The sequence below is a fragment of the Neofelis nebulosa genome, chromosome X (genome assembly GCF_028018385.1).
Source record: "Neofelis nebulosa isolate mNeoNeb1 chromosome X, mNeoNeb1.pri, whole genome shotgun sequence".
Lineage (NCBI taxonomy): Eukaryota > Metazoa > Chordata > Mammalia > Carnivora > Felidae > Neofelis > Neofelis nebulosa.
Window position 1 is genome coordinate 124,065,175 of NC_080800.1, and position 11,634 is coordinate 124,076,808.

The following is an 11,634-nucleotide window of genomic DNA, read 5'->3' on the forward strand; positions in this document are numbered from 1 at the left end:
GGGAACCGTGACGCCTCCGGGCAGAGATTTACAGAGAAGGGGGCGGTCCGACTGAATGAGATCGAAATGGGACCCCTGGCAAAGGGTGGCAAGGGAGAAGCACCGACCGAAGTTATATGCCTGGGGCGGAGGGGCTGGTCTGCCGCAGTCTTCTTGGCTGCGCTGCCCGGCACCTCCGCGACCGTCCCGCAGCTGTAGCGCAGCTCCCCGAGCCTGTCCAAGAGCCCCGCGCCACCCTGTAGACCGTGCGGAGCACCTCAAGAGGGGACAAGAGCCGGAACTGTTTCGCCGCTTTACTTTTTCCCAAAGAAGCCTGTGAGCTCCCGCAGTCACGGTGCCCAGCAGCGGGGAAGGGGACCAGCCCCTGCTCTCGCTCGCCCCACTCCCTGCTCCCAGAGCCCGGCGCAGGGGACATCTCCTTAAGGAGAGCGTAAGTCCCTGATCGACTGTTCAGTCGCTTGCTGCCATTAAGGGAGCCAACCAGCCTCTAGCAGAGATAAGTTCCCTAGACACTGGGCACCCAGACTGGGAGTGGAAGCCCTGGGCAGCTGCCCCCTGCTCCCCATGAGGTGCAAAAGGCTCTGAACGGGAAAAAGCACCTGAGGTGGCATGAACCTTTCAAGAAGATATATCTAGGGTTCAAGGGCCACTGGAGCTCTCTCACACTCTGCTGGAGGCTACAGACTGGCTTGGGTTGGAACTGAACCCCAAGAGAGACCCCCGTGCCCCTGCTCTGCATTTTACATCGCTTTGCTAAGTGTTTGCGTTGCAAGGTAAGGGAGAAGAACTTGCTGGAAACGGAAGCGCAGTGGCTGGGGAGCAGGGAGGTGGATTCTGAGCTTGTCACGACGCAAAGTACCTAGGGGATGGTGGGGGCGGCTAGAGGGGAAGCACAAACAAGGCAGTCGGAAGCAAGACGACACCTCGTTGTGGATTTGTCCAAGATGAGTTGGAGATCAAAGCGGGGGTGTTTGAGGAGCTCTGATTGGTCGGGAGGAGGGATTTGGGGCGGGGCTAGCCACCTCTTGAGGCTTTAAAAGCTCATCGGAGAGGGGCGGGTTGCTGTCATTTGCTCTCTGATCATCGGAGGGGAGGCAGCTTTCTGGAAGCTCCTGGTGACAGAGCGGGTGTTCGCTGTCCTGACTGGCTGGGAGAGCCGAACTGTCTCCGGCAGCAATATGGGGCCTACCGTGGCAGTCCCCACCCCGTACGGCTGCATCGGCTGTAAGCTGCCACAGCCAGACTACCCACCGGCTCTAATCATCTTTATGTTCTGCGCAATGGTTATCACCATCGTCGTAGACCTGATCGGCAACTCCATGGTCATCTTAGCTGTGACGAAGAATAAGAAGCTTCGAAATTCTGGTAAGCCACCCTTACTTCTTCCTACCTAGCGTGCAGCTACTTGCAAACCCTAGGTCATTGGTTCGGGCGCCTAAAATAGGGACCGCTCGGACAGTGCCCTCACATTGAAAGTCCCTACCCTCAAATTCCCTGAGAAACTGGGTGGTGATGTTCTGCCGGGGCCCCATAAATTGAGACCTTCTGAAGGCTGAGGGAGCTCGGGGAAATAAGCTTTTGGCGTCCAAGTGCAAAGCCCGGGTCCCGCGGTGCGCGGCAGACCGCTCAGCCCTGCCCCGTCGGAGACATGATGCAGAGGGAGCCGGCATCCCAGCAGAGAGTGCGGCCACCGTCTGGGGACAGCATGCCGAGCCAGAGGCCACCGAGGTGGTGGCGCGGAGACAGCGCGGGCCGAATTGCTGCGGAGGGAGCCGCAAGGTTGCGACCCGCTCCGGGAAAGTTAAGTTTGCGGCGGCCGCGGCGGCTGTGGCGGCGCTTACAGGAGCGCAGCGCAGCGGCGGCGCCCCGGGCCGGCCGAGCCCCAGCTGCCGCGGCTCTGGGGCTCCAGGGCGGCACCCAAGCGGCTCCCGGGCAGCGGAGCGCAGACCCTCGCGTCTGAGTGTGGAGCAGGGTGGTCTGAGTCCGCCGGAGCCGAGCTCCGTCCGCCCGTCCCAGGGCGCAGGGTGGAGAGAGCAGAGCGGAGGTCTGGGCGCAGCTGGCGGTGGCAGAGACGGCAGCGGCAGCGGAGATCGCGAAGTCCGTAAGCGAGGTGCTGGGGGGTCTCAGGGAGGGCTGGCGGAGAGGTCCCGGAGCTGGGCATCTCGGGTGGGGGGCGTAGAAGGGAGAACAAGGCGAGGATGGCGGGAGGGCCGCGGGAGAGCTCGGAGGGGGCGGCCAGAGGCGCAGGGAAACTGCGAAGCGCCGGGAGCCGGGATGGGGTTTGGCGGCGAGCCGGGAGCTGGTGCCCAGGAGAGGGGCCGGCTGCGAGCTAGGCTATGGGCGGCGCGGGAGGCTGCAGGGCGCGGCCACCTTTGCGGGGGGCGGGGGCGGCGGACTCCGCCAAGCGGTGAGCCCCCTTTTGCAGGTTGGGCGGGGGAGGGCGGAGGACGAGAGGGGAGGGGCAAAGGGGCCCGGACGCCTCGCGCGGGTCCCAGGAGGGAGGGGGCGGCGCCCGGGGTCTCTGCTGCCGGGATCTCTGCCCGTGGGGGGCCAGGCGGCTGAACTGGGAGAGAGGGCGGGATGAGAGAGTCGCGTACCCATAGGACCCGGCGGGCGGGGCGCGAGGAAGAGGAAGCAGCCCGTTTTTGGAGGATTACTTTGAGGGGATGAGTTTCAAAATGCACTGACGGACACACAGTCATTAAAAGTTTTCTTTTACGCTCTGGTGCGTGTGTCTGATTTCACTTTGGTCCGCTGGAGACGCGAGGCTGCACGCTTGGACCTCACCCTCGCCCCAGGAGTGCGGTCCCAAGGAACCAGAGAGCCCCCAGGGACCACCTGCGAAGCCCATTTTTTTCTTACTTTTCTTCTTCTGCCCTTTCTTTTCCTTTCTTTCTTTCTTTCTTTCTTTCTTTCTTTCTTTCTTTCTTTCTTTCTTTCTATAATTCAAATAAAGGTTCTTATTGTGTTTTTGTTTTTAAGGCTTTTTCCTCTGCCTTTTCCACTTTCCCCAATTCATTTCTTTGAGGGAAAACCCTAGAAAGAACCTCTGGGTGGAAAGCGCTGAGGCCGGCGTTCAGCGCTGGCAGGAGGGCAGAAGGAAACGTTCTTTTGCCCTTTTAAAAAGTGCTCATTTTCTCCTAGTCCCAGATGAAGTGCAGTATTTTGCCAAACCAATGCTAATTAGCATTGAGGTGTTTCAGAGAGAGAGGAGTGGGGGAGGGAGACAGCTCAGCGCCTGCATTTGGCTTCTTCGTCCTTTTTTTTTTTTGGACGGGTTTTACAAAAACGTTCCTATCGGTGCCCGACAAAACAGGACTGGGGGCCGACTCCCCCTCTTCACTTGCCTGTTTAGCTGCAAAGCTCTAGTGAAGTTCAGAGCAGGGGCGGGAACTGTTTACACAGGGCGTTGAACAAGCGGGTTCGCGGCTCTGCGCTGGACCCCAAGGAAGCAGGCAGTTCGGGCTAATCCTTGCCGGGATTTTCCTGATTGTTTTTCTCCCTACTCACGGTTTTTGGTCTCAGACTAAATTTTACAGGGTCTCCCTCCCTCCCCTCAGTTTTCACTCTTAGGCTACTTTGGAAATGGTAAGTATTTACCGGGCTTAGTCATTAATTATTGTCTGATCTCGTTTTCTTAAGGAGACGACGGCCTTTAATGCCGTTTCTCAGACTGTTCTCTTAGACAGGTTTGCGTTTTAAAAACAACGCTAGGCTAGAAAAAGCAGAGGGCTCACTCATTTTTTTCGGCCGGGGGGGGCGGGGGTGGTGGTGAGGCTTCCTGATACTCCTCCAGCCTCTTCCCTTCCCCCCACACCTCCAGCCTACTTTCTACCCACAGCTTCTACCTGGCCTCTATGCCCTTCTCACTTCCCTCCCTATCCCCATTTAAGGAAAAAGTTTGCATTCTGTTTTTGTCTAAAAAGGTGGCAGCATGTCCGTGTGTATGAAAGGTTCCACAAAGGGCTTCTGTGCTTACTGCTTTCTGACATAAGTTCGTTTTTTTTTTTTCTCCCTGAAGCAGAGATGATATTGTTTGAAAGGAAAAAGGCGCTCAAAGGACAGGTCTCCCAAACTCGGTTGTACATCACAATAATCTGGGGCATGCCTCCAAATAAACACAAAGTGACAGGAGTGTTTTTTAAAAAGAATTCTAGAATTCTAAATTGTCACCTCTTCAGCCGGCCTTTCCCTCCAGTTTAAACTTATACACTTCCATACTTAACCATTTATTTTCCCCTGCTTTTCTCCCTCTTCCTTCCCCCTGATATGTTTTTCAGGCAACATCTTCGTCGTTAGCCTCTCCGTGGCCGATATGCTGGTGGCCATCTACCCCTATCCTCTGATGCTGCATGCCATGGCCATTGGGGGCTGGGATCTGGGCCAGTTCCAGTGTCAGATGGTTGGATTCATCACAGGGCTGAGTGTGGTCGGCTCTATCTTCAACATCATGGCAATTGCCATCAATCGTTACTGCTACATCTGCCACAGCCTCCAATACGAGCGGATCTTCAGCGTGCGCAATACCTGCATTTACCTGGTCATCACCTGGGTCATGACCGTCCTGGCAGTCCTGCCCAACATGTACATTGGCACCATCGAGTATGATCCTCGCACCTACACCTGCATCTTCAACTATCTCAACAACCCTGTCTTTGCTGTGACCATCGTCTGCATCCACTTTGTCCTCCCTCTGCTCATAGTGGGTTTCTGCTACGTGAGGATCTGGACCAAAGTGCTAGCAGCCCGTGACCCGGCTGGGCAGAATCCCGATAACCAGCTTGCTGAGGTTCGCAATTTTCTAACCATGTTTGTGATCTTCCTCCTCTTTGCAGTGTGCTGGTGTCCTATCAACGTGCTCACTGTCTTGGTGGCTGTCAGTCCGAAGGAAATGGCAGGCAAGATCCCCAACTGGCTTTATCTTGCAGCCTACTTCATAGCCTACTTCAATAGCTGCCTCAACGCTGTGATCTATGGGCTCCTCAATGAGAATTTCCGAAGAGAATACTGGACCATTTTCCATGCTATGCGGCACCCTATCCTGTTCCTCTCTGGCCTCATCACTGATGTTCGTGAGACTCGGGAGGCCCGGGCCCTGGCTCGTGCCCGCGCCCGGGCACGTGACCAAACCCATGACCAAGCCCATGAACAAGATCGTGCCCGTGCCTGTCCTGCTGTGGAGGAAATGCCAATGAATGTCCGGAATGTTCCACTACCTGGTGATGCTGCAGCTGGCCAACCTGAGCCTGCCTCTGGCCACCCCAAACCAGCTTCTGGCCCCCCCCGGGCTGCCTCTGCCTACCGCAAATCTGCCTCTGGCCACTATAAGTCTGTCTTTAGCCACTCCAAGCCTGCTTCTGGCCACTCCAAATCTGCGTCTGGTCACCCCAAGTCTGCCACTGTATATCCTAAGCCTGCCTCTGTCCATTTCAAGGCTGACTCTGTGCATTTCAAACCTGCCTCTGTCCATTTCAAGCCTGCCTCCAATCACCTTAAGCCTGTCACTGGCCACCACATTGCTGCTGGCAGCCACTCCAAGTCTGCCTTCAGCCCTGCTACCAACTACTCTAAAACCACGACTGGCTACATCAAGCCTGCCACCACCCACCCTGAGCCCACTGTTGCTGATAATCCTGAGCCTGCTGCCACCAGCCACCCTGAGCCAGCAATTGCTGGCCACCCGGGGCCTGCCGCTGCCAGCCACCCTGAGCTCACTGTGTCCTGTCACCCTGAGACCACTGCCACCGGCCACTTTGAGTGTGACATCACTGATCTCCTTGAGCCTGTCTACAGCCCTGACAGTGAGTCCCCTGAGCCTGCTGCCAGCCCACTGGAACTTGCCACTGCCTCCCACGGTCCTGACCCCACTGTGATCACCACTACCACCAGTGATTATCATAAGATTGTGATCATTGATGTTGAAGCTGATTCTGATGAAATGGCTGTGTGAATAATGCTCTTAAGGGTGGCCAGGAAGCAGTCCACTTTCAAGTTTGTTTAGAATATGTAATTCAAAGTGAGATAACTTACTGCACCTACACACAGACACACATAGACATGCACTCACAGACGTGGTGTAAGCTACATCCACCTTGTAGGCATACTCCTTCTTTACATAACATACTTTGAAAAAGTGTGTGTGTGTGTGCACGCGCATGTGTGCGCTTGCTATTTTAGAGACAAAATTTCCCCCAAGTTTCACATCTGCTCTTCTGAGCCTCCCTTTCGTTCTATAGTTGACCTTGAGCCAACAGTGATCCTTAAAATTTTAGAGTTGATTTTTTTCTCACCCTCGTATCCCCTTTTCTCCCCTCTCTTCATTTCCTCCTCTCAGTTCCTGCTTTATTCTCTCATTCCCCCGCCAGTGGGGGGTGGGGGGGGAAGGGGAGGAGTGCTTCTGTAAGTAAATGTGACCACAAAGCTTTATGTTTTTAAGTGTGTAACTCTATATTGTACTTTTTAAAATGGCAGTCAGAAAGGCAGTTTCGATAAAGTGCAAGTACTTGAAACAGTTTCTTTTCTGAGTTTCAGCAACAAGGTATGACCCATATCTGAACACAATTTGATAAGCTCTTAATAAAATAAATTTTTATGCCTATGAGTTCAAATGGCAAAAGGAAAGATGTGGCCAAACCAAATTATTTCTATTTTATGAAAATTCAAACATTGGTGCTGATTTTTATAGTCACCTTGTTTCCAGTCACTTAACCTTTTTAAACATCTAGAATTTTCTTTCATTTAGTTCCAGAGAAACAAATCCATTCATAAACTAGTTACTTCTCCTGAAATCCAAATTTATGGTTGCTAGAACCAATTACAGTCATGTATTTAATATTCTAATTGACAACTACTCTTTACCTTAGATTTTTTTTTAGACTGCCTGATGTATTTGCATAATCAGTTTTTACATTTTTCTTTTTCATCCAGAAGGGAACTCAAGGTAATAGCTGGTCGCCATAGCCTTTGTCTCCTGCCTTGTCCCTCAGCCTCTCAGCCTTTGGCTGACGTTCTGTGATCCACAACGTTAAGTTGTACACGTCTTGTATTAGCACACCTGATAGCCCAGGGAATGATTTTTCTCTAGAATTCAAGAAAAAGTTGTTTAATAAACGTTTCTACTATTGATTCAAACTGACACAGAAAGCAAAGATTACTGTATAAAAGCTTGTAAGGATAAGGGGAAATGTATTATACTGCCTTAATTTGATTCTGTATTTGTGGTAGCAATTAAATAAAAGTGTTTTTGTGGCTTTGCTGTGTGATTTGTGGGTAAATTCACTTCCTCCTCCCGACTTTCTTGTGAGGTGGGTTAAGAGGTGGGTGGAAAAGCACTGACCTTGGGGAATCAGAAGACTTGGGCGTAGGTTCCATCTTTTCTATGAGCTTGCTATAGAAAGCTCAGTTTCTTGACTCAGCAAACTGGCAGACTTGGGGTGGGGTGGGGTGGGGGTAGAGAAGGGCTCCCTGGTTTTGGCATGTGGTGATGATGGATGACCTGACCTGTCTACTCTTAGACTTCTGGACCTTGCCTGTCATGGCTTCTGAAAACAGATCTCTTTTTTACCCCCATGGAAGGCATGAAGTGCGACCCCAATAATGTCACAACTGTTAGAGGCTGCTGGGACTAAGTAACAGAGCTCATGAGCCAGTTGGGGGGAGGCACAGAAGTGGAAGGCAGGAAAGCAGATGTTTTCCTTTCCAGCTGGAAGATAGGTGGCAAGACCCCAGCCACTGGGCAAGGCTCCCTGACCTCGGGAACACAGTCCCAAGAGAATATCTAATGACAAAGAAATGCCCAAAATAAAGTGCTCTGTAAAAATAAAAATGGATTCAAAATGATATACAGTAGGATATCAGTTTTGTTAAGAAAATATGTACACTTAAACATGCACATATACATAGACACAGAGATATACACATGTAGTTGCTCTGTCCAGGTTCAGACTGTGAGTATAAACTGAGGTAATTTTAACTTTTCACGCCCAATTTACAGTGGTTTGAGCCCTACCAGAATGACTGCTGGACTTTAGGCTGATTCCCTGTGCAAAATTTCTGCCAAATATTCCGGAACACACAAAAAGGATATTTCCTCATGTACTCACAAACTGGTCTACAGCCAGTACCCCCTGCCATGTGTTCCATTGTTTCCCTCTCTGCCACCACCCAAGGAGCTTTGCTTTGGTGAGATTACAGTAGTGTTCAGACCAAGGGTGCTGGGTGCCAACGCTTTGAACTACTATTCTCCTGGGGCTCAAGGCATGTGGGCTTCTGAGAGAAGATGGCAGGGGAGAGAACATATATCCATACTTTTACCAACTTTGTTCCACACTCTGCTCTCAAGTGCCTGAAGCAACATGGCTTGTGCCCATAGTCTCACAAAATGTCACTTTAGCCATTCTGATCCCCTGCCTGCCTCCCTCACAACCCTCCCCACCCCAAGCTGCAGTTCAAGCACATAGCCAAGAGACATTTCTCTCAGCCCCTCCTTCCTTTGTATTGTTCCTCTCCACTCCCCAAAGTCAAGAAGCCTCATAAACACATCTCTGATTTATTGCACCCACTATGCGTGACCAAGACAGGACCCTGAATCTCTGTGGTCAGTTTTAAGGTGCTTTGTAGCTCTCCCCAGGACAATGCTGGATTTCTAGTTTTGCACCAGTGAGGTCAGAAGGGCCAGTTTTGCTAATTTCCCCAAAGAGAGAATCTGCTTCCAAGTGAGCATAAGTCTCCATAGTCAAGGGATTAAAAAATGCAAGCAACTTTTAAGTGACAGTTTCCCCAGCTTCTACTCTTTTTTCCCCCTTTTAAATGAAAATATAATGTATATGCTGTAAAGTGACAGCTTGACAAATTTTTTGTACCTAAAAGTGACAGCTTGACAAATTTTTATGTCTGTATACATCCATGTAACTACCACTCTGAGCAAGGTGTAGATACTCTTTTGGAAGGCTCCCTTTTGCCTTCTTCTAGTCAATACTTCATCCAAAAGCAATCACTATCCTGACCTCTCTTTCCATGCATTAATTTTGTCTGTTCTAGAACTTCATAGAAGTAGAAGTATACAGTATGTATTCTATTATAACCAATTTCTTTTTTTCAAATTGTGATAAAGTATACATAACATAAAATTTACCACTTAACAATTTTAAGTTTGCAATTCAGGGGCATCAAGTGCATTCACGGCATTGTGCAACCATCACCACTACTCATTTCCAGCAATTTCTTCCCAAACTCTGTAGCCATTAAATAATAACTCTTCATTCTCCCCTGCCCAGCCCCTGGTAGCCTCTATTGTACTCCCTATCTCTACGAATTTGCCTATTCTAGGAACCTCATGTAAGTGAAATCACACAATATTTGTCCCTTTTTGACTGGCTTCTTTCACTGGGCATAATGTCTTTGAGGTTCATTCATGTTGTGGCAGGTGTCAGTACTGTATTCTTTTTATGGCTGAATAATATTCTGTGGTATGGAGAAATCACATCTTGTTAGTCCATTCATCCATTGGTGGATTGTTTCCATTTTTTGGCTGTCATGAATACTGCTGCTATGAACATTGATTTCCAAGTATTTGATTTACTGCTTTCAATTCTTTGGAATATGCATCTAGGAATAGAATTGATAAATGGTATATTAGCATCGCTTCTTTTGCTCAATATTATGTCTTTGAGATTCACTCATGTCTTTGTGTGTATCAGGTTTTTTTTTTTCATTTTAATGTAGTACTCTACAGGATGAATATACCACAATTTATTTATTGATTCTGTTGATAGACTGTTGATGGACTTTTGGGTTGTTTCCAATTTGGGGTTACTAAGAAAAATGCTTCTATAAACATTGTTGTACATCTCAATTTTATTTTATATTGAGATATTTTACATACAGTCAAGTGCACAAATCTTCAGTGTAGAGCTCAATGAATCTTTACATATGTTTACACCTGTGTAGCCACTATAGAAATCAAGACAGAAAACATTTCCAGCACTTAGAAGGTACTAGATTAATTTTGCTGCATCTTCAACTTCATTTAAATGGAAGCATATAGAATGTACTCTTTTTGTTTTGTTTTGTTTGTTTGTTTGTTTTTAAGTAGGCTCCATGCCCAGTGTGGGGCTTGAACTTACAAGTGTGAGATCAAGAATCACATGCTCTACTGAGTCAACCAGGTGCTCCTAGAAGGTACTCTTTGTATCTGTGTTCTTTCACTTGTCATTTTGTCTGTGATATTTATACATTCCTTTGGGTAGAAGTAGTACATTCTTTTTTATTGCTGTGTGTAATTCTATTATATTAAATATAACAATTTTTTTTTCAATCCATTCTACTATAGATGGACATTTGGGCTATTTTTTGGTTTGGGGCTGTTATGAAGAAAGTTGCTATGAACATTCTTGTACATGCCTTATTGGTACACATATGGATTCATTGCTCTTGGAAATACACCTAGGATTGGAATTGCTTTGTCATGAGTATATGTGTGTCTAGTTTTAGCAGGTAGTGCCAAATATTTTTCCAAAGTGGTTGACCTAGAGCACCTGGGTAGCTCAGTTGGTTAAGCAAAAGTGGTTGACCTAATTTATATTGGCATCAGTACTATGTAAGCTTGAGGTGTTCTGCATTCTCACCAACATTCAGTAATTTCAGCCGTTTAATCTTAGCTATTCTAGGTCTAGTGCTATTTCGTTGTATTTTCAATTTGTATTTCTTTAACAATTAATGTTGACCATCTTTCACATGATCATTGACCATTTGGATATCTTCTTTACAGAAGGGTCTGAACAAATATTTTGATTGTTTTAAATTTGAGGTTTCTGTCCTCTTATTGGCAGTAGAAGTTCTTTATATATTCTGGATATATATACTTATGTAGTAGTCTGGAGATATATATATATATATATGGTCTGGATATATATATATATATATATATATATATATATATACACATATTTCATGAATAGCTTCTCTCAGTCTGTGGTTTGCCTTTTCTCTCTCTCTTAATTGTATTTTCAAAAGCAAAAGACCTTAATATTATGAAGTCCAATTTAATCAGTTTTTTCTTTTATGACTATGCTTTGTGTTTAAGAAATTTCTGATTAATATAATGAATATTCTCCTAGATATTCTTTTAGAAACATTATTGTTTTGCCTTTAACATTTAAGTCTATGCTTCATCTTGAGTTAATATTTTGTGTTTGGTGTGAAGTATGGGTCAGGTTCATTTTTTTTAATATAGTCATGGTTCATATTTCCATTTTATTACCATTTTGTGAAAAGATCAACCTTTGTCCAATGAACTTCAGTGGACACTTTGTTGTAAGATAGTTAATCACATAAAAATAAAAGTTATCTATCTATCATTTATATATCTATCTCTTTCTGGACTATTTAGTCTGTTTCATCAGTCTATTTGTCTAGCCTTGCACCAATGCCACACTGTGGTTTTTAAATTTTAATTAAACTATAGATTATATACAATGATATGCACACATATTAAGTTATTAAGTGGATGGTTAAATGCATTTTCACTCATACGCACTTTTTTATATCATTATCTTCCAGATATATATATATATATATATATATATATATATATATATATATACATACATACACAGAACACTTCTATTATCCCAA

General features: G+C 47.1%; 1 protein-coding gene across 1 annotated transcript; it reads left to right on the plus strand.

Annotated features, from left to right (window-relative positions):
- Window positions 1-1,099: 1,099 nt before the first annotated feature.
- Window positions 1,100-6,354, plus strand: GPR50 (G protein-coupled receptor 50). Its single transcript, XM_058713151.1, has 2 exons — window positions 1,100-1,365; window positions 4,281-6,354. The coding sequence occupies exons 1-2, from the start codon at window positions 1,179-1,181 to the stop codon at window positions 5,948-5,950; spliced, it is 1,857 nt and encodes a 618-aa protein (XP_058569134.1). The 5' UTR covers window positions 1,100-1,178; the 3' UTR covers window positions 5,951-6,354.
- Window positions 6,355-11,634: the final 5,280 nt, after the last annotated feature.

Bases quoted from the DNA above. Each gene is read 5' to 3' on its own strand.
- GPR50 (XM_058713151.1), top strand. From the start codon at position 1,179: ATGGGGCCTACCGTGGCAGTCCCCACCCCGTACGGCTGCATCGGCTGT. The intron at 1,366-4,280 runs GTAAGCCACCCT...TATGTTTTTCAG, and splicing joins TAAGAAGCTTCGAAATTCTG to GCAACATCTTCGTCGTTAGC.